General features: G+C 35.5%; 5 protein-coding genes across 5 annotated transcripts; 3 read left to right on the forward strand and 2 right to left on the reverse strand.

Annotated features, from left to right (window-relative positions):
• Nucleotides 1-1419: 1419 nt before the first annotated feature.
• LOC126910773 (UDP-glucosyltransferase 2-like) lies at nucleotides 1420-5003 on the forward strand. The gene is made up of 4 exons (XM_050694404.1): nucleotides 1420-2385; nucleotides 2767-2989; nucleotides 3232-3448; nucleotides 4448-5003. Exons 1-4 carry the CDS (start codon nucleotides 1567-1569, stop codon nucleotides 4737-4739), a joined length of 1551 nt encoding a protein of 516 aa, XP_050550361.1. The 5' UTR covers nucleotides 1420-1566; the 3' UTR covers nucleotides 4740-5003.
• Nucleotides 4919-10977, reverse strand: LOC118281901 (UDP-glycosyltransferase UGT5-like). Its single transcript, XM_035602693.2, has 4 exons — nucleotides 9773-10977; nucleotides 6982-7195; nucleotides 6158-6374; nucleotides 4919-5406 (listed from the first exon to the last, which is right to left on the reverse strand). Exons 1-4 carry the CDS (start codon nucleotides 10604-10606, stop codon nucleotides 5121-5123), a joined length of 1551 nt encoding a protein of 516 aa, XP_035458586.2. The 5' UTR covers nucleotides 10607-10977; the 3' UTR covers nucleotides 4919-5120.
• A 3395-nt stretch (nucleotides 10978-14372) lies between these two features.
• LOC118281903 (uncharacterized) lies at nucleotides 14373-16311 on the forward strand. The gene is made up of 4 exons (XM_035602696.2): nucleotides 14373-14572; nucleotides 14740-14787; nucleotides 15232-15371; nucleotides 15454-16311. The coding sequence occupies exons 2-4, from the start codon at nucleotides 14757-14759 to the stop codon at nucleotides 15970-15972; spliced, it is 690 nt and encodes a 229-aa protein (XP_035458589.1). The 5' UTR covers nucleotides 14373-14572; nucleotides 14740-14756; the 3' UTR covers nucleotides 15973-16311.
• A 1078-nt stretch (nucleotides 16312-17389) lies between these two features.
• LOC118281904 (mitochondrial import inner membrane translocase subunit Tim9) lies at nucleotides 17390-18528 on the reverse strand. The gene is made up of 3 exons (XM_035602697.2): nucleotides 18320-18528; nucleotides 18042-18137; nucleotides 17390-17622 (listed from the first exon to the last, which is right to left on the reverse strand). Exons 1-3 carry the CDS (start codon nucleotides 18359-18361, stop codon nucleotides 17491-17493), a joined length of 270 nt encoding a protein of 89 aa, XP_035458590.1. The 5' UTR covers nucleotides 18362-18528; the 3' UTR covers nucleotides 17390-17490.
• A 339-nt stretch (nucleotides 18529-18867) lies between these two features.
• On the forward strand, nucleotides 18868-22250 carry LOC118281902 (26S proteasome regulatory subunit 6B). Its single transcript, XM_035602694.2, has 10 exons — nucleotides 18868-19035; nucleotides 19111-19203; nucleotides 19483-19654; nucleotides 19852-20013; nucleotides 20453-20656; nucleotides 21061-21208; nucleotides 21316-21412; nucleotides 21503-21597; nucleotides 21694-21852; nucleotides 22104-22250. Exons 1-10 carry the CDS (start codon nucleotides 19003-19005, stop codon nucleotides 22186-22188), a joined length of 1248 nt encoding a protein of 415 aa, XP_035458587.1. The 5' UTR covers nucleotides 18868-19002; the 3' UTR covers nucleotides 22189-22250.
• The last annotated feature ends 410 nt before the right edge of the window (nucleotides 22251-22660 follow it).

Genomic DNA, 22660 nt, shown 5'->3' on the forward strand with positions numbered 1-22660 from the left:
CACTCCCACAGTAAATACGAATCAAACGACCCCTATCAAGCAGAAATCCATCAAGTCGTTCAGGCTAGAGAGTGAGAAATATTCGAATTTGGCGCCGAAAATCCGCCATTTTGTTTTTTTATCATTTTGATATATCGAGTGTCACTCTCACAGTAAATACGAATCTAACGACACCTCTCAAGTCAAAATCCATCAAGCCGTTTAGGGTAGAGAGTGAGAAATATTCGAATTTGGCGCCAAAAATCCGCCATTTTGATTTTTAAATATTTTGATATATCCAGTGTCACTCTCACAGTAAATACGAATCCAACGACACCTCTCAAGTCAAAATCCATCAAGCCGTTTAGGCTGCAGGGCGTGCCAAACAATTATACATACATACATACATACATACATACATACATACATACATACATACATATATACATACATACTCTCGAAAAACATAACCCTCCTTCTGGCGCAGTCGGGTAATTAACAACACATCAATCAAACGTAATTTATTTTTGTGGGCACTGTTAAGAGCTGTGTTTATTTTTATTAAAAATATTATACTTAAATCTAAATCTAAAATTATATCGTCAAAAGTTAAATAGATATCATTTCTTATTCCTTAGTACATCGGTTTTTTTTATCTAGATCAGTTGATAATACAGTACGTACAAAGACAGTAACCATTGGTTTGTTACTGACCCATCAATTACAAATTATATGACATCAATAAAAACCAAATAATTTTGTATAACAATAGCTAGAGTCTCTGTACAGAGACAATTTTTATTATTTTACCTGCATATCAAATAACTGTACTGACTGTACTTCGGTGACATGAAGAAGAGTATCATACAATTTACATAATGGCCAAAAGGGAACCTCATACATGGCTAACAAGGCATCAAGTCTTTTAATCCCCGAAAGATTAGGTAACCAGTTATATTATGAGTTCCATGTAACGAGAGGAGAGTTTATTGCCACTCCATAACCTAACCTCCTTGCTATTAGGTTAATAGCTTTGAGCAGAATAATTTGATAGTCGCACTTGCAACCAACGAGACAATCGCTAGACGTCATGTTATAAAATTAGGTAGGAATGTCATAAAATAATAGTGAATCCAAAATTAACGAATCATCGTATATGCGTACGTGCTGCCTAATTTTATAAACAACATCTAACATTACCAAGCTGTTCTACAAAACGCGTAGTAATAAGGAAAAATAATGAAATTACCTCACCTCGCGGTGACATAATTATAATAAAAATAACTAATTTATTTGATAAACTCGTTATCCCATTGATATAAGTATTGATAGTTTACATTTAAAGTAGCAATAAGGTTTATGTTTAGTCATCGCGGTAAGACACAACTCGGGTATGTAGGTAGCTGCAGCAAGTATAGTGGCAGACTGGCTTTTGATCGTCGTAATACTTATAATGCTAGTGAATTTGTCGGACGCGACTCTCTTGACTCAGTGTACCGCCGGAGGCCACAGAGTCGACACCGGCCGGCGCCGTATTTTGCGCACTATTCGAGACACGCGTCGCTCACGGCCTTCAAATACTCCATAATGAAGCCCGGCGTATTAATTGCTACCATATTGTCATTACTAGTGCTAACAGACTACGCCTACAGTCTCAATATCCTTGGAATATTTCCGTACCAAGGCAAAAGTCACTTCATCGTGTTCCGTGTCTATTTACGTGAACTCGCAAGAAGAGGTCACAATGTGACCGTTATTTCTCACTTTCCTGAACAAGATCCACCGGCGAACTATCATGACATAAGTTTGGCTGGAAGTACGGAGGCCATAGAAGGCGCGGGACCCTTCCAGAGTTCATATCTCGTTCTGTTGGGTGTCAGCTGGTTCCTTGCTCATACTGGAGTTCAAAACTGTGACACAATGTTAGCAAGCGACCGAGTCCAAAGTTTAATCAAAGAAAAACCAAAGTTTGATGTGATTGTTGTGGAGCAGTTTAATAGTGATTGTGCTCTTGGCGTCGCCCACAAGTTTGGTGCGCCGGTTGTTGGTATAATGTCCCACATACTAATGCCCTATCACTATCAAAGACTGGGTATCCCTTACAACCCAGCTTATGTACCCTTCCATTTCCTGGAAGGTGGAACTAAACCTACTCTATATCAGAGAGTAGAAAGAACCATATTCGACTGTTATTTCAGGACACTGTTTAAATATTATACTCAGAGAAATAATCAAAACAGTCTTGCTAAGTACTTCGATGACATCCCACCCTTAGATGATTTAGCTCGAAATATGAAGTTCCTTCTTTTGTACCATAACTTTGTACTCACTGGATCAAGGTTATTCCCTTCTAATGTAATAGAAGTTGGAGGTTTCCATGTTGTTGATGCAAAACCTTTAACCGGCGTAAGTATAAATTTGTACCATCTTGAAACTTGTTTATTGTAACATCAATAAGTATTATTTTTGCTTGGCCTCTAAAATCCGTACCCAGAACAAAAAAACTAAACAATCACAAAAAACAAAGTTAGTTGGATGCTGAATCATAATATAAATACTGCCATTGCTATTATTCTAATTTGATAAACAATCAGATAGTATAAACGTAAGTAGGTATGCGAAAACTACTCGAAGATAATTCAAGATATACATATTATGAAAACTAGTTAAAGACACAATAATATCAACTAAGATATAGGACAAATAAAGTTGATTTCTGTTTACATATCCCTTATTTGTATGACAAACAGTTCATCAATAATTAAGTTCCATTGTTTTTGATTCCAGGATCTCAAGAAGTTCGTCGATGAAGCAGAGCATGGTGTGATCTACATCAGTTTTGGTTCAGTAGTGAGGGCATCAACGATGCCGGCAGACAAAGTACAGGAGGTACTCAATGTTATGAAACAACTACCACAACGATTCATTTGGAAATGGGAAGATAAGACTTTGCTAGTGGACAAAAACAAACTGTACACCAACAATTGGCTTCCTCAAGTCGATATTCTGGGTAAATCTGGTTTAATTAATCTGTACTATAGTAAATAATCTCCATAATATTATAACATTTGTGACCCCAAAATCACACCACAAGTCGAGTGGAATGCTGATAACGCGATAATCGAACTATAGCATTAGTCCAACGGTTACAACATTACATTAATAAACATATCATTTTACCAAACAGACATGAACACAAATTGGCCTTTATTCCTTTACATTTATAACTGACTATTCTTTAAACAATTTCAGCTCATCCAAAGACGTTGGCATTTTTGTCTCATGCTGGCAATGGTGGTACGACAGAAGCTATACATTATGGAGTACCAATGGTAGCAATGCCGATAGTTGGAGACCAACCTGCAAACGCCGCAGCTATAGAAGAAAGTGGTCTTGGAGTCCAGTTACAAGTTAGAGACTTGAATGAAGAAAACCTATTGAATGCTTTCAAGAAGGTTTTGGATCCCAAGTTAGTATTATACTTTTTTATGGTCAAAGATTTAAATGCTCAGGCAGGTTTTATTATTAGAGGAGAAGGAACAAATATTGCAGATTATTTCTACGATCATTATGATTAAACAAATTAATACGGAATGTATCTGATAAAGTAAGAATCAAAGAAGCGTGTAAAGTATTAATAAAATAAGGAAGATAATACTTAAATGAGCCGAAAACACGATACAATACAATATTATCACTAATGACGAGCGAAAGACGAAGACATGAATAATGAATACGTCTATAGCTTATCGACTTTTATTGTAAAACTGGTAATAGATGTAATTCTTATGGTAATTCAATAAAAATAGGCACGTGCAAGAGAACTTTGACTCAAGGCGAGTTATCCGTATAGTACAGTTCCTTGAGTTTAATATTATAGTCTAAATAATAATTTATACTTGAAATTATAAAGACATACCAGGACACGACTGATGATTGAATAAAATTAGTAGAACGTTTAGATTTAAAAAAAAAATCTTGAGCTTATGTCCACAATGATAAGTTTAATCAAATGTCTATTCATATGGGTAATTGATTTAAATTAATGTTAACGGCAACTGCTGCTGTACGATATTAAACTGAGATGAATATTTGGTGATCTTTATATATGCGTATCACACGCGTAGATATCAATCACGTCACGCAATTACTATTTCAAAATTGATAATGAGGATAACCGTATTCTATCAATACAAGAAAATTTAAAAACTACTGACGTAATTTGATCAAAACAAAGTCATGTGTGATACTAATGGCGATTTTTAGTACAAATCCTGACATGATAATATTCAATTTTATTTTATTTTTAGACGACATTATTTTTAGTCCCTACGCTATGATTTATGTCATGACTGCATTTGCAAACACAAACACATCACACCTTGATTTAGAAGTTCTGCGAGCCACTCTCCTAGCCAATGTAATTTAAAAAATAGTAGGTATTGTAATATATTATTCTCTATTTCAGATTCAGGCAGAGAGCGAAAGAAGTATCCAAGGCGTGGCATGATCGTCCTCTCTCCCCAATGGATACCGCTATATACTGGACAGAATTTGCTGCCAAACATCCCAACTTCACATTCAGAACTGCAGCTGCAGACGTACCATTTTACCAGTACATTAATCTAGACGTAGCTGCCGTCCTCATCACGATATTCATCCTAAATATTGTGGTATTGAGAATAGTTATAAATAAATGTAGATCAAAGAAGCAGAAAGTTGTTACCAAGACTGAAAAGAAAAAGGCGAAGCGAACGTAATCGCAGGCGATCATGAAGAAGTATTAGATTTAGCATTTTAATTTATAAATAGCACTAACATGAAGTTACCAGCATTTCAAAATAAAATCAGAATATTGATTAAACAAATGTACTCATCCATGAGTATGATTCTAAAAAATACAAACCGATTAAATCTCCTTTCCAATGGAAAGAAAATATTTGTATGGTCTATTTATTTATTATTTACATTCATAAGTTGAGTATTGTCCAGAAAAGTTAATAAAACAGCTTATTTGATATTTCTTTTCTGTTATAATTTCATCCCTAAGGCGCAATTCTCCATAATAATTACTTCGTCATTCTAATAAACTGTTATTCTTAACCTAAATAAACTAGATTTTATCCTTACTTATTTTAATCCTAATCTATCTTCTTTCGTTTTAGTTTGTGTTTTCCAAAGAGAGCTATTAAGACTAGTGACAAGACTTTCACTAAGATGTAGAATGTTATTGCAACTGATGCTACTATTATCAACGCCACATCTATCATCAAATACTGATACAGTGGCATGTCCACTGTCGGTGGCTTCAAGTTGACTGCACCCTTATTTCTGGCCACATACTCAATCCAGAAGATGGCTGTGTCCATTGGAGACAGCGGCCTGTCCTTCCAGAGCTGTGATAGTTCCTTCGCTTTCTTCTGGTACCTGGAATTATAATAGATAGTATCTTAGATATACGGAAATACTAGTTTCTGCTAACGGCTTCACTCGTGTTCCCGTAGAATCCCCCTGTTTCAAATTTCATCCCGATCCCTTTAGCCGTTTTAACGTGATTGAAGTGAAGACACATCGCTCACAAACTTTCCCAATGTTATAAATATTAGTAAAAGACATGACATAGTAAATAACACATCTACATGTATCTATACATACTAAAATTTAATTTAACGTCTTTATCTAGCTGCCATAATTCCATACAATCTCGTACACTCAAAGAATAGCCATTATGAACTAATATTGCGGTTCTGCACCTCATCATTAGTATTGTCTTTCCAAGGTCCACCTTCCTAACTCTGATTGGCGACAAATTGAAATCTGTGCCTACACACGTCACAGTAATGCCAATTTATGACAATAATTTATGGACGCCGTATTTATTCAATATTATATAAATATGAGGCCAAATACTGATGCAATACCCATTCTACTGAAGTCTCGATTTCCCTTTAGTCGGAATGTTAAGAATTCTTCGAGACATTCAACACGACAGAAAAAGGATCAGACGTAAAACTATGCTTTAGCTATATTCCAAGATACTGTCAGTTTTACAGAAGGTCTAATAATAGTATTTGTAGAAAATTTATATATGTAGCACATACATGTGTTGCTATACAGATCGTACTGTTAGACCAACAAATTAGCACTAAAGTTGCAATAAAAAAGTAAAATTACTTACTGTTCTTTGAGTATGGTTTGTAAGGCCTCTTCAAGAAGTTTTGCATTCAAAGTCAATATATCTAAGGAAACTCCCAAACCGCTCTCGACAGCAGACTTTCCATTAGCAAACTGTTCTCCAAACAGAGGTACACTAATGATAGGCACGCCACAATGCATAGCTTCCGATGTACTCAGCATTCCAGAGTGTGATATAAAACCAACCACATTCCGATGACCTGGAAGTATATTACAAAAACTATAAGTATGAATACCATACAAATGAATGTTCTCTAATGAGTCATGTAGTAGGTTGAGGTAGTTATGTAATGGCTTCTGCTTCACTGGGGGACATTTACCGGAATATTCTATATTTGTTGACGTTTCAAAAGTATCTATTTATGGTTTAGCTTTAATAATACGGAACTCAAATTCTTCCGTAGAAATGCTGCGGAAGAATTTGATTTACCTCTCGTGCCCACGTATGAGACGGGACACTGGGGTGGTTTTTAGAGAGTCTAACAGTCCCTTTTGTCCTCCCCAGACGAGAGAGCCCCATGAAAATTTTCCAACTTAGGGTCAAAATAAAACCTTTAAATAAATTTATCAATGATCGTTCACGGAACTAACTTAGTTTACTGCTAATAACTTAATTTAACCATTATCTACACGTGTCAGTGACTCGAATATTTGGTAGATATCTATTAAACCTTATCGATGTACAAAAATCTGAACTCATGAACTCCTGACCTGAAGTCAAGACATAGAATATGTAGGTATGCGACGGACAACGACAATGGCTTGCTCTTTGATGGTTTAAATTAAAAAGTATTATTAGAAACTTACATAGGACGGCTGCTTGCGGCATCCATTTCCCCAGAAACACGTTGCTAGGAGGAACCCAGTCGGTTATATCTGATTTCCAAATAAATCGCATATTGCTCTTCTCAACGAATTTTCTTATTTCATTCGTTATTCTACGGGGAAAGTTTGATGCCACGCTCCCAAAACTGATGTAAACCACTCCATTGCTAGACGAATCCAAAAAGTTGATTAAGCTCTGGAAAATATATAATTTAGATATTTAGTTATTGTCTCAAAATTTTATTCCGGGTTTTTATAATTCTGCCTTTATATAAGAACATTTTAAAACATTTTAGCATCGAAAACTTATATATGTTGGAAAAAAAATCTGTTTTGATTATGAAGTAATGGGACAAGCCCACCACAACCTCCCATACCGCTGCAACTCCTGTAAGCCAAGATCTACATGTAGATACAACCATAAAAACACCGGAACATTGAAGTCCGGCGCGTCCCAGGGACATGAATTACTGTCTTGGATCCCGCAACGAAATAAATTAGAAGATATTATTAGATAATGATAGATGATTATGAAGTAAGTAGAGTCAATGCACACCCTGTGACATGACACATTCATCTCAGCAACTGAGTTAACTCAACGGACTTGTCTAAGCCCTCGTCAGCGACCTAACGGTGGCGCCAAGCAAGGATAGCTCGCCGTCCAACTAGTACTCAAAGAGCCATTAGACCACCACAGATGGGGCCCAGTAGAGCTGATGTGCGATACGAAGACGCGGAAGATTTGACGGTTTGCCAAGGTACCGGTTTCAAAAGCAGAATAGGAACGGGGTGGTTTTTAGTCAGTAAGAGACATTGGATGTTTTTCCTCTCAAAAGAAAAAAAAAGACTTTTTGATGCACTATTAAAAGTTATTTCTGAATTTTATATTCTTTGGCAGTACACAATTATTATTTATCATTTATTAAGTTTTTTTTTAGATATAAATAATAATCATCGGCCAACATCCGACAGATAGCAGTGTATCGTACTCAGGAATAATAGCAATCCTACACATGTATATCACACATGTTACTGATATGACATCGTAAGATAAATAAAAAAAAATTAGGTACTAACATTTTAATTTAATTAGGTTCAGTGACTTTAATTATTTATTTATCGTGTTTAGCAATAAACCGTGAAATGTGAATTATCTTAAAATTTCTAGTAGGTACTATCTCACAGAATGTTCAGAAAGTCGAGCGTATTAAATATAGTAGCAGCAACAAAACTAATGATAAGCGCTTGGGTAACCGTAAAGCTGGGGTTAGCTTTGTACCTGCAGCACTTCAGTAATTTCCCATGTAGGTAAATCACATTAAGACCATCAGGTAAGTAAATGCTATGGCAGTCAATCTAACACAGTCAAGGGTTACCACTAGGGATGCCAACCGTACTATATTAGTATTGTACCTACTAAATTTCGGGGCTCACTACTATATAGTATGGAGATTACTCATAATATGATTTAAATGAAACTACAAGTAGTCCTCGTCCCCAGAAGCCTAGTACAACAAAATATTTCAAGGAACATTAAAAAAAAATTCAACCAAAATAGATAATGAAATTAATCAAGTATTAAATGTATATTATTAAAATATTAATAAATTCTATTGGACTAGCTTTATGTTTCTTATCCACAAAAGAAGTGTAATGTTGTAAGTTGTCTATGAATCTTACGGACGTGCGGCGCGTCTAAAAATGCTCTATTTGTAAAGAGTGTTCAAATTAGCTCAAAGAGAACAATGCACTTTTTGGCTTAAACTGCTGGGCCTATTCTATTCATTTTTGGTATGTTGTCAACCAAGATGATAACAAATATGGGTTCCCCATACGGTATCCTGTCGAAGAAATATATAGTACGCAAAAATACTATATTTCCGTACGCCCAATGATTAATCAAAATATTTTGCATTTCTTTAAAATTAAAAGCGTTAAAACTCAAAAAGGTGTGCTGTGTATTCTTAATTGATGAATGTTTAGCGTATTTTAATTAGTCAATCGAGTTTATAGAAAGTTTAAAATTATTTAATATCCACCACTTCAATATTCACAAAAAAGATTTTCTGTTATGATTTCTGTCTCTGCAAATGGCAAGATGAAGGAAAACAGAGTATCTTGGTCTAAATATTTTTTTAATGTACTTAAATAGTATTGAGTATAAGGTAGCGTACGCCACTTTTATCGAAGACTAGCTACTTCCGCGCTGCCATCCGCTGCTCGGCTCCTAATGGTCACAGCGTGATGTTTTATAGTCTATAATTTTCCTCAATAAATGCACTATCCAACACAAGAATAATTATTAAAATCAGACCAGTTGTTCTAGAGATTAGCGTGTTCAAACAAACAAACTCTTTAGTATTTGTAAAAACGTACGAAACGAAAAATTGAAGTAGCTCATATAAAAAACATGAAAAAAAATTAACTCTTTTTTCTTCTTCTCTGCCAAAGTATAATTTTTGAAGCGTACTATATTTTTGTTTAATTTCGTTTGAAAAAATACTATATTTCGATAAAACATGGTGGCAACCCTAGTTACTATAGGCGCACTCTATAAACTCTTAATTTTAAAATCAGAGAACTGAAGAGAGGTGTTTTTAGTTAAATATCGTCAATTTCAAAATTATTAATGTAAAAGAAAAATGTCCGTTATAACATTCTGAAATCCCGGACACATTGCACAATAATCAGTCACGCGTCTGTCAGTGCGTCAACTGTACAGAATACTGGATAATATCTACTCAAATATAAAACAGAAAAAAAAATTACGCACCTGATCTTCTATGGGGTATTTGGAATTAATGTGCATTCCACCAACTTCCACGACGTTAGAACTGTACAAACGTGGACTCGTTAAAGTAAAATACTGATTTATCATTATTAGAGACATATTCTTCCCTAGATCTTCCAATAGTGGCGTGTCGGGATACACAGCATTCACAATCTCTTGGTCACTTCTCTGTATCACATGAGTGTAGTACATATTCATCCCGAAGTTTATTAGAACACTTTTTATTCTATTAAATAAGTCCGGTTTCGTTCCAGATCCAAAGAAATGGTTCGGCACGTATGCTGGGTTGTTAGGCGCACCCAATCTTGAGTAGGTCCATGGGCTCAAAATATGAGCAGCTATTCCTATAGCCGGCGCATTCAACTTGTATGCAACAGCCAAACCACAATCCGTCACAAACTGCTCAACTATAACTAAATCGAAATGTGCTCGTGACCGTATTAAGTTCTGTACTTCTCGATTATTCATCAGCTTCTGACAATTTGTGTTCGCAATATTTTTGAACACCTGAGCAGTCGCATATGCCAAGGAAAAATCAGACACAGAAAGAACTTCCATGCGTTTCTCGATATCAACACAAGCACTCGCATTTTCTCTATCCTGCAGAGATATTTGACGGAGAAAAGGTTGTTTTTGCACAGGGTGGTAGTTGATCACTGTCACATTATGTTGCTTCGTTGCCAATTCTTCAACTAGCGGCGTGAAATAAATATGATGACTTCGCGCACTGTGCGGAAATATTGCTAATATTTCGTAACCACAAATATATTTACAGGTTACGACAAAATTCAAAAAAATTAATACAAGAATTTTCATTTTTAAAATTACACTATTCTCCACACACTGACAGGAACTAGACTATTATAATCTCCTCTAGCAAATGATTTAACAAAAAGTACGTCGATTATCTGACTACGAACATTAACCTATTGACATCTATCCAGTACTATTGCTTAATGATTTCAGTTATCAACTGTAGCCAAGAGTGGCATGGTGCTGTGGACAGGTTCCTTAATTAGTTTTGAGGTAAAAGCGGTACCAGGTAAAAGTGACCACGAAATTTTTGACGATAACAATGAACGCCTTTCTCTCGACAATACAATAATCTAATGTTATGATAATAGGTACTATTACCTAATTCCGGTAGTTTAAGGATGACTGTACACTTGGGAACACAGATTTTTTACAAAGGGATTCCTTAATGGCCACATAGCTATCTAGCTATTCAAAATTTAACAAAGGAATTCGCATATTTTGAAAACGGAAATGTAAAAAAAATATTTTTTGGAGATAAGGTGTACTTACCGAATAGAGATTTTGACGTAGGGCATTGCATCCTGTCGTCGTGGTTTCTCAAAAGGTGATTGACTGAGAGCTCTCTGATAACCAATTAAGATCTTCCATGGTACCAATACTGCTGTGCGATTCGGTAACATACCAACTCGATATCGAGATATGCTTTCATAAGCGAAAGAACCAATTTCGAAAGCCATGAATACGGTTCTAGATTTTCTAAAAAAAATAAGTACGAATTTTCGAATCTCATGTCGCTTTAATAGTTGGTACTTATAATTTATTAAAGAATATCAAGTCGGTGTGTTACGGAATCACACTGCTGATCTCTAAGGTGAATCAGCTGTGAATGACGACCCAATATTGTTTGTGGTGTCGATTTATTGAAAATAACGCTAATCGCATAGGTCGACACCGCTGATAACTAAGGGCGTGTGCCACCGTACATTAAAAATATATTAGTGAAGAAACTAATGGTTCTCATTTGTGTAACTAGTGAGTAACTAGTTTTGTATCTATGGAATGTCTTCGCATTGGCGAGTCCATGTTCACGAAGGCGAGTAATGATTCTTGATAAAATACTAACAACTATTATTTATCGGTCATTCCGCTAGAACGAATCTACTAACACTGTTGGATCTGTATCGCCCTAGAAATCGGTGATATACATATAGTTAGCACGAAGTTATCATCATAGAGTTGAGTTACCTAGGTAGGTATGATGATAACTTCATTTTGGATGGATGCTGCATTAGATGTAGGTACATCTTAGGGCGGAAGATAGCTCCAGTAAACTCACTTAGAGCTGAAATAGATAAGTCGATTTTTGCACGTTGTTTATACATTTGAAACAAGTCTGTATCGTTAAGTTCTCTATGTGTAGACGATCTGAATGCCTATTCACTGGTTACGTAGGATTAGATGGGTAGCGTTGGAAATGGCATCCTGGAGATCCCCTTAATACGCTCACTACCACTACCCCTTAATTTTTTACCTAAACAGGTAAAAGATTGTTTAATCATAAGAACTTTCGTGACTTGCCTACCTATTGTATTTTTACATAAGTAAAGCTAAAATAGTTTACGATGTGTAATTTGTCGTGTTATTTAGTTACATTACCGTGATGAAATTAATACCTTTATGGACTGTAATAGGTAGGTACAATTTGGTTTAGTTCTCCCCTGGGAAAATGAAGCGACGTAGATAACTTATGTACATACGTACATAACATAATGAAACCTAATCTACTAAATACATACATATAAGTATACAGGTAACTCACTCCCAAGTGGGTTGACAGAAACTACAGAGTGCCAGCTGCTACGATTGTGCGGGTCTGCGGACGGCGAGGAAGGGTAGCTCGCCGCCCGACCAGAACCAGACCCGTGAGTACTAATGTCGCGTTCCGCGCTCGCCTCAAAGAGCCGTCAGACCACCACAGATCACCATCTGTGCCGACCCGAAAAGCAGGAGTAGAAACGAAGTGGATTTTAGTCAGTAAGAGTCTGACACTCCCCTTCGCCTTGCCCAAGGCGGGAGGAGCCATTGGATGATTTTCCTTTAGAATCTGCTGCCTGTCTTTTCAAGAAATAATAGCCGTTATTTTACGTAAGACTACAACTTATTCAACATCTTAGCAATAAGTAAATACAAAGTATTTACAATTTACTTTACTACAGTTTACTTTAGTATAAACAGTACACTTTTACATGTACAGAGGCAGGCAACTAATTTGATAAGTAATAACAATGGAATCTATTTGTCTCGGTCTATTAATTTTGCAAATAACCAACTACTTCTATGTACTATCGTTCTACTATAAGTATATTGCAGTTACTTCTATTACTGTACAGAACACGTAGGTACTTTAGCTCCCATTGTACTTACTACCTATTCCAAAAATCAAATGTTGGAACCATTTTACCCAGTAGCGTCCTCTATGCTCTCTATTTATGTCGCGTGATATAACTTAACGGACTTTAAACTTTATTGGATGTATTTAAAGAATTTATATTGTATCAAAGACTGGATCATAAAATTCTACAAACACATTCTCGGACTTTGATCTCTAAGCTTTAAATCAGTGTAATAGATAGTTAGACTCACCTCACCTTGGCTAGGCCAATGACTTCAAAATCTGACCGTTGTATCATATCGTCCAAGACAAACAAGTTTATAGCCAATTTTAGTTTTTTTACTTTACTATTCTGGAATCCCTAAATCACAGTACTTATAGATAAAGATACCTATATATCTTTACATACGTAGGTAAAAAAAGAATAAGTTAGGTTGATAATATTATAAGTACCTACTTACTTTACTTTGGTATATCTTCTTTGTCACTTTATGGAACTCAGCAGAAGAAAAAGAATTACATTATGAATTTAGGATAAAGGTAGGATAGTGCAAAAATAATAATTTAATTCGGACTAGTAGTTCCAGAGATAAGCGCGTTCAAACAAACTCTTTAACGTAAAACTGCGTGGGAGCAGCGATTATTACCTATATAATTTTTTTTTTTTATTAATAAGACCGCAATATTTCACGAATGGATGGACGTAATTGACATCCAAATTGATAACGACTACTACAATAAAAAAGATTGATTATATGACTTCTGTTAAAATATCTTGTAAAATCTTTGACCCCTTAAATTTTTTTATCAAAAAATCGTATTTCATAACGTTTTTAATTGACAACTATATGTATTTCATCATAACAAATTACTGAACATTATCACTAAAACAAGCATTGAAATGGTTTCAAAGCTCTTGTTCAGACTATTTAATTGATATCTAAAGGGGTGCGTTATAAATAAATGAAACAACAAATCACTCAGCACCAACCAGAATCCTTTAAGAGCGTACTCCTTTTTAAAAGGAGGCAGCACATCTGTGACTCCTCTTGCGTTGTGGGTGTCCATGGGTAGCGCTAATCGCCCACCGTCAGGTGCACCAGGGGCCTCTTAGTCTGCTATTACAATTCTGTCAGAATGGTCGATCACTGAGTCAATGGTCGATCGATAATTCTGACATAATTTTAATAGCAAACTAAGGCCCCTGTCTGCTCGTTTGCCTCCTATTTCATAAAAAAGAAAATCATGATCTGCAAGCTTTTCTAAATTAAAAACAGTTTATACAATGCGTTTTCCAAATACATATTCCATACAACATCCCCTCCACTCGAGAAACCAAAAGATATACAATCTGTCCTTTTAGGAGTGATGAAAGCAAAAAGTTTATAGACGAACAGAATATAAGACGTCTATAGACCTGTTAAAAAATTGAAGGCATTCGAAGAAACAACGAAAAAATGGCACTTGCAATCTGTCACCGTCAATTACACCGAAGACAGAGATGTAACCAAAATAGGTTCTGAATATATTTTATAACCCATGGAAATTACTTTTGGAATAAAACACCTATCCATCTGATGGATAACAAGACAAAACTAAATATGTCCTGCCACCCGTAACGTTTTTAAAAAAAAGTAAGTCAAAGTGTATGTGTACGTACCTACCTAATGCTGAATCATATTAATAAACTATTTACACATCTATAGCGTATCCAATTTTCGTATAGTTACAGGCCTATGAATTCATGAATTCTCAATCTTTAATCTTAAATGTATTGTGATATCCATTGTTTTTCTTGCAGATCCTTAACTTTTTAAAATGGCTTGTTGTTGTAAATCACAGGGTAAATGTGAGTACAATATTCATATCACATAACTACTTACTTAGATAACATACCTGTGGTATCTGAAACCGCTATTCCATAATCTTAAAGGCAATTAACCAGACCACAATTGAAAATACCTAGACTCAACTAGTTGATATAGAGAGTAATGACGCAGACCCGTCTTCACACGCTCAGGTTTGCTAAGCCCTCCACTATAAATCATTTAACACGAAACGTCTTGTAAGCTGGTATGAACTTATGGGAAATTGGTCAATTTGATAGCTTTTAGTTTGTCATAGTAATAATTAGTAGTCTGTGTTCTCTGAGTGTCTATAAAGACACCTATACTTACCTTTACCTACTTTATAACGTCTTTAATAAAATAGGTACCTAGGTATAACATTTCACTTTCAGTTTTCTCATAGGACTCGAACCTATAAATACTTAAGTAAGTACATTTGCTTACAGCAAATAAGTCTTCGGCGAGTTGCTTGGGCCGCTGCGATCTGCCGAAGCACAGGTGCTTAGATAGAGAGGAAATAAAACCAGGTCCCGTGCCGAAACACATGGGATGGCTGTACACCGCCAGAGATGCCCCTGAACATCAAGTGAGGAAAATAAATTGCACCTTTCTGAACAAGAGATAGTTGGTCTGGACAAGAAATTTCTTGACATTGTTTTTTTTTTCAGTTAAGATGCGGCTGGCGACCTGGTCACATCTCCTGCCCGGTTCTCAGAAAAATCGAGGCGCACAATTGCGTTAAAACTGAATGCACCCCGTCACCTTCAATATGTTGTCGACCGACATGTTCCAGACCAGCATGCTGTATGCCTCCCAAGTGCGTCACCGTCTGTCCATCGAGCCTATCTTGCTGCAAACAATCTCCATGTGGACAAGCTCTCATAAGAATCATCAGACATGGTGGAAACTACAGTATCACCACTAAACCCTCTAACGTTAGCAATGCGCCCTCAGGGCCTTACCCACTAAAGTATGTTTTAAACGTTGATGACGACGAACCAGCTAGGGGTCCAAATCCTCCACCACCAGCTCGATACAGCGTGGAAGCCAAGTTCAATGACTATCATTTCGATTACACTAGTTCGCAATCATCTTTTGTACTAGATTTCTCACCACCTGAACAACGGTGCTTCAAACCATGCCCGAGAAAAAGCATAGTGTGTATGTTATGCAAGACAGATAAATAACAATATGAAAACAATTTCTTATAAATAATCGAATTAAAGCGGCAGCACACAAGCAGGGGTTCTAATTTCTACTATAATAAATGATGTTAACAGATTTTGAGGAAATAAGAAATAACATTCAAAGTATGAAAATTATTTTACATAACAATGGACTACTTGATTTTTATTTTGATAAACCTTATAAAACATCGGTTGAAGAAATTGGTCTTACAAACTATTTTAGTAGGTACCTTATTGATGGAAATGGTAATTTAAGATTTCATTTGTCAAATCTAACTTCAATGATACTTTCCCAGATTTAATATGTAGGTACCTAATTACTGTTTTACGGCATTAAATAACATAACATTACCTAATATGTACAATTTGTTTTTTTATTTTTTATTTGTGCGTAACCCACGATACGATGCACCCGTATATAAATATGGGAGAAAGTACATAGGTAGGTGGGAGGAAACCTTTCTATAAAATGGTCTGTACATACCTACTTACATCAGTACCTGTAGAAATAACTACGGCAATCTTTCAATCGTAAAAAATTAGGCGCTTTCGGAACTCCAGATTAGCACCGACTTGAATGTAGTCACAGGTCCAAGGGTTTCTTTATGGCATAGAACGATAAACGAGCAGACGACAGAATGATGGTAAGCAATGGCGCCACCCATAAACACCCGCAAAATCAGAAGAGTTACTAATGCGCTGTCGGCCTTTTTGGGGGGAGAGGAGCTGCACCTCCTTCAACCTGTTTATTTACTGTCCTTGAGAATACTAGGTATTACAATCTCTCTTCAGATATGTGGTGATAATAAAAGTCCCTGATTGCCATCTCTTTCCTCCCTACCGACTAAGTAAATGTATGTTGCATAAATATTTTAGACTGGTACTTTTTTGATTTTATTAAAAGAAATGCTTTGGTACACTTTTCTTCAGTTATGTTGTGTATTGGTACATTGGTATATTTGGCAATTTATAATTTGGGAGTTTGTGCTGAGCCAAGTAATAAATGCAGGAAAACAATAGATAACCCTGTGCTCTCTACATAAACTAATGAACACAGTAAGAAATAAGCTCTCTGGGATAAAAAGAATGGACAAAGCAACTATGGTTCGGGACATGATGGCCACATGATCAGGGGAAGGGATAAGTGGAGTAAAATGGTTAGACAATGGAATGGAGAGAGAAAGAGAGGCAGACCACAAAAAAGGTGAAATGACGACATCAGATGTGTTTCCGGAATAACTTGGGGCATAGAAAGGCCAGAAAGGAGATCGGAGGAGGCCTTTGCCATCTGGCATATGGACACACAGAAGTGGAGAAAGAACACAATGATAGCTTAAAATAGATTTTGTCATGTCTGAATAAAAAGGCTATAAATAAAAATATGAGTTAATCTTATGTATAAAATAAAACTAAAGTATTGTTAGGCTTCATTTAACAACACTTGTATTTTTCTAACACACAGGACAAAAATCTATAACAAAATAAAATAAATACATCATGTATCATTATTTACTAAAATTAACTTTGACCTGTCTTCTGTGCTAAAGCCAGCATATTTTCATTAGCAAGCATTTGGAACTCGTGGAATCTTTGTGACACCCGCTGATTTGTTCTGAGATACTTCTCCATGCAATTCATTGTGCATTTATCCTGGAAAATATAACATTTGCTTTATTACATTTGAAGTTAATAAGAGTTAAGTAAAAAATTAAGTTGGATACCGAAAAGTAACATTTTTTTCCATGAAAGGGGTAAGCAGAAGTACACACCCCTTTTCCCCGGTTATGTTATGAATCCCATGGGATTAATAGCATGTAGAGGGAAGAAAAATTATTGCCATACAGCAGGCTGATTTTCAGACTTAGCTGAACTGAGACCTTTTAAGAATTTATGAATGAAATGACTTCAGAATCAGTCAGAACTGAACTCATGACTGAAAGCCCCACTTGAAACTACTAACTCAAAGAGACAAAGACATTTGCATTATCTTTTGTTATCACAACAAAGATGATGTAGTTTGTGATGATGAAACTCTGACATAATATGACAATTCAAGATATTGTTCTTACCTCCGACGGCTTCAGTGATCTCGAGGTGAAATCGTGTATGCAGTCATTGAAGCACAATTCAGACAGCTTGTTGTACTGGACCAGGAAATCTTTGAACTGAAACATAAGAGGAATAACATAAGAACACTGGCACTATTAAAAAGTCCTTGCAAATAGTAACTTAAAATTACTTTAATAACATTATTTAACGCAACTCAACAGACAAAACTTCAATTTTATTATGATTTCAGTAAGAAATAACATACGAAAATTATTTTAATCATAAAAAATCGACTCACTGTTTTGATTTGGTCAGCCTCACTCATTTCAGGTTGCGCCATGTCTACAATTTGAGGGATGATCGGTCCTATTTAGCAATAATTTATCAGTGTATTTAACTAAGATAATTGATTAATAACAATTAACAAATGAAAATAGGTAATATTGGATGCACCAATTCAAATTTGAGGTTAATTTTTGAGACAAACAGTGTTGCAACTTGCAAGTTTTTAGAGATTCGAACACGAGATTCTGTTATTTTGACTGGTTCACACCAATATATTTTAATAATGTTGTAATTGAAATTGCAAATTATATCGTTTGTTTTTAATATGACGTTAATGAGAATATATTATTTTTATTTATTTATTCCATAGTTAATTTTTATCAATTTTAAAGACCCATAACGAAACACTAAACTCATGCGTACAGCGTAAATAGAAACGTAAGTGACGATGCGTTTCGAAAGTTTGACAACTTCATTGTTACTACTTGTATATTGCAGACTTTGAGCATTTTTTATCTTTTGTCTCCTTTACTCTAAACTAGAATTATATCTTTCCTTTCAAAGTTCAATTTATTTTTGTAACGTCATGTTACTCGGTGATGTCCAATAAAGTGGCATCCGAATCGTGAGCAGTCGACTTTTCATAAACTTATTAATTTCAGCTGTTTTAAATTAAATTATTAAACCAAATTCATTATGGAAGAAATTGGTATTATACTGCCGGAGAAGGTAATAGTGACCACCAATTGATTATACCTAACAACTCATAGTTTGTTTTTGACTAATATCATCATTGTCTTTCAGGATGACCAAGTCACCGATGCTAAAGGATTGCCCTTTGCTGGACCTCAATCTTTTGATGAACTGGAATCCGAGGATCTCTACACAAAATACAAGGTAACATTTCGTTTTAATACAATTATTAATAATAACCAGCTGTGTCATGGTCTTGGACTAGATTCAAAATAAGCTATCAAAATTGGCTGTAGTATGCAGGAATTCTGCTTAAAGTAGAATATATCACTAATAACATGAAGCTAATTCTAATTTACATCCACACAGTATCTTCCTAGTTGATCAAAAACAACTGAAAGATCTATTGACAAGAGTGATTTCATTGTACTCATTATAATAACAATAAAGGTAATGGATTTAAACGAGAATTTTCTGTTTCAGAAACTCCAACGTATGTTAGAATTCTTAGAAGTGCAGGAGGAGTACATAAAAGATGAACAAAGGAATTTGAAAAAGGAATATCTGCATGCCCAAGAAGAAGTAAAGCGTATACAGTCTGTGCCACTTGTTATTGGCCAGTTCCTTGAAGCAGTCGACCAAAACACTGGCATAGGTTTGTAGAAATATGATTCTTGAAGCATTCCTGTGAAGTACTGTTTATAAATAATAATTAATTCTTTTTATATCTATGAAATCCAGGGAATTTCAATATTATAGTGATCAACCTTTTTGTTTGTACATTATAAGAGCACAAAACAGTAGCATTGTGTATAGAATGATTGTTAAGTCATTATTACTTATGTTCCACAGTTGGCAGCACTACAGGATCCAACTACTATGTCCGTATCTTGTCCACCATTGACCGAGAACTGTTGAAGCCTTCTGCATCTGTGGCTCTGCACAAGCACTCCAATGCACTTGTGGATGTATTGCCACCTGAAGCTGACAGCTCTATCTCTATGTTGCAAGCTGGTATGTATCTGGATTTGTATATTGTATTTAGTAATGATTTCATTAGTATTATGTTGTTTTCCAAGAAAATATCCTTTCCTATTAGAAAGATTTAATTAGTTCAGTGACCTAAATACAATTGTTGTATAACTAACTCCAAAAAAAAGCATAAGTATTGTAAATTATTATTATTCTACTTCTTGCATAAATATAGATATGCTTGAATATCTCTAGAATTCCTTTAGAATTATTAGATTTATAACAAAACTATTCAAGTGATATCAATGTTATATCCACTCATTCTTCTATGAAAAATTATGCATTACATAGGTATTGTGTTTATGATGTGATACTATCCATACAACATTTACTCAGATTGTGACAGAAAACTATTCATAATTTTAAATAAAAGAAGTAAATTGTATTCAAGTTCATTAACTACAAACAACTTTATTTACAGATGAGAAACCTGATGTTCAGTATTCAGACATTGGAGGTATGGACACACAGAAACAGGAGATCAGGGAGGCTGTGGAGTTGCCCCTCACACATGTGGAGCTCTACAGACAGATTGGTATTGAGCCCCCTCGTGGAGTGCTCATGTATGGTCCTCCTGGATGTGGCAAAACTATGTTAGCTAAAGCTGTAGCTCATCATACTACTGGTAAGTCAAATATTTTTTAATATCTCCGATATATGTAGATACAATAGCTTGTCTTACTACATGTTGGTAGTGGTGATTTGTGCCATCTCAAGCATACCCTGATGGGACTTGAAAAGATTGTCTTGGCTCTCCTTTCTAGATCAGCTTCAGTAACTTTGAATCTAGCCCTAGTTTTAGTTTATGCATAGAAACAATGGTGACAATAACATTGCACTTATTGGTACAACATACAATTACATAACAGCAGCATCCCTTGAAGAAATAGGCTGAGGTGCACATATTGCAACCACTTCTCATTCTGTGTAATAGAGAGAGTAAAAATACTTTCAAGTTCTTTATTTTTTGGAATCATTTATTTATAATCAACTTTTAAATATTAAAATGCCAAAACATCTTTCTTGTAGCGGCGTTTATTCGCGTGGTGGGATCTGAATTCGTACAGAAGTACCTCGGTGAAGGACCGCGTATGGTGCGAGATGTCTTCCGTCTAGCTAAAGAGAATAGCCCTGCCATCATCTTCATTGATGAAATTGATGCTATCGCCACTAAACGGTAAGTAGTTAATTAATCATTAAAGGAAACTGGAAATCATTTTAATTACTGCTATTTACAGATAATTAACATGGTAGTTTTTATTCATAAATATCTTTCATTTTCAGATTTGATGCACAGACTGGTGCAGACAGAGAAGTCCAGAGAATTTTACTTGAGCTGCTGAACCAGATGGACGGTTTTGATCAAACCACCAATGTAAAGGTAAATGTCGAAAACTATGTTACATGTTGTGTGATGTATAAGTAACTCTACTTTGTTGATTATAGTGTCTTAATGCTTAATTTGTTTTAGGTAATCATGGCCACAAATCGTGCCGACACATTGGACCCTGCCCTCCTCAGACCTGGTCGTCTCGACAGGAAGATTGAATTCCCACTTCCTGACAGGCAAGTACAAACACTTTCCAAGTTGCTTGTCTTTAGTTAGAATATATTATAATGTTGTGAATTATATGAAAATTAACTTTATTGTAATATCCACAGGCGTCAAAAGCGACTTATCTTCTCGACGATCACAGCTAAAATGAACTTATCGGAAGAGGTCGACCTCGAAGAGTTTGTTGCGCGGCCGGACCGCGTTTCTGGTGCCGACATCAACGCCATCTGTCAAGAGGCTGGCATGCACGCCGTCCGTGAAAATAGGTAAGGAAACTCATCAATATTAGATAATTTTCACTACTGATGGCTACGTCCATACCGAGAAAGTTACTTATAAAGTAAATAATGTGAAGTATTGTTTGGTATGTGAAACTTTAATTCAGGTTCCGGGAACACTAAGATACCCTGTGCCGCAGGATCTTACCCATTTCGATGAAATGTAGTCGTGCTTTAGTATGTTATGGTACCTACTTTTATTTGTAACTCCATTACTAACCTATTATTTATTCTTTTAGGTATATCGTTCTGCCCAAGGACTTCGAGAAGGGTTACAAAAACAACATCAAGAAGGATGAGAGTGAATATGAATTCTACAAATAATTTTTGTCTTCTATATTTCTATTGTTTGAATTTATTGTAACTAATAAACCTAAATACATGTATCACTTGTTTAATTTCAATGTAATTACTTTTAATAAAGAAGTATGTTTCCTCCATTCTAGATGCGTGTATAAATTAATAAAAATAACAGTTTATTTACACAGCACACGCAGATACGGAACTGTAATTACTATTTATAAACTTTTGTTTCGTGTCAATGTCCAAATCAAAAAACGACTCGGTGCATAGCAGCTGTTCAGCCGGCCACGACGTAAAACATGCTGTTTATGACAGCTACAAATATTATTTTTATATTGCCCGCCCCTTCTTCGCTACCGCTACGCACGTGTTAGTACCAGACTTCCCTAATATTAATCATTTATTTAGTTAGCGGCCCACCATAGCATCGAGAGCCATTGCTCAGTAAATGTACTTGCAGCATTCCAGCCGGTTACTATTCATACGCGATTGC

The sequence above is a fragment of the Spodoptera frugiperda genome, chromosome 6, assembly GCF_023101765.2.
Source record: "Spodoptera frugiperda isolate SF20-4 chromosome 6, AGI-APGP_CSIRO_Sfru_2.0, whole genome shotgun sequence".
NCBI classification, from domain to species: domain Eukaryota; kingdom Metazoa; phylum Arthropoda; class Insecta; order Lepidoptera; family Noctuidae; genus Spodoptera; species Spodoptera frugiperda.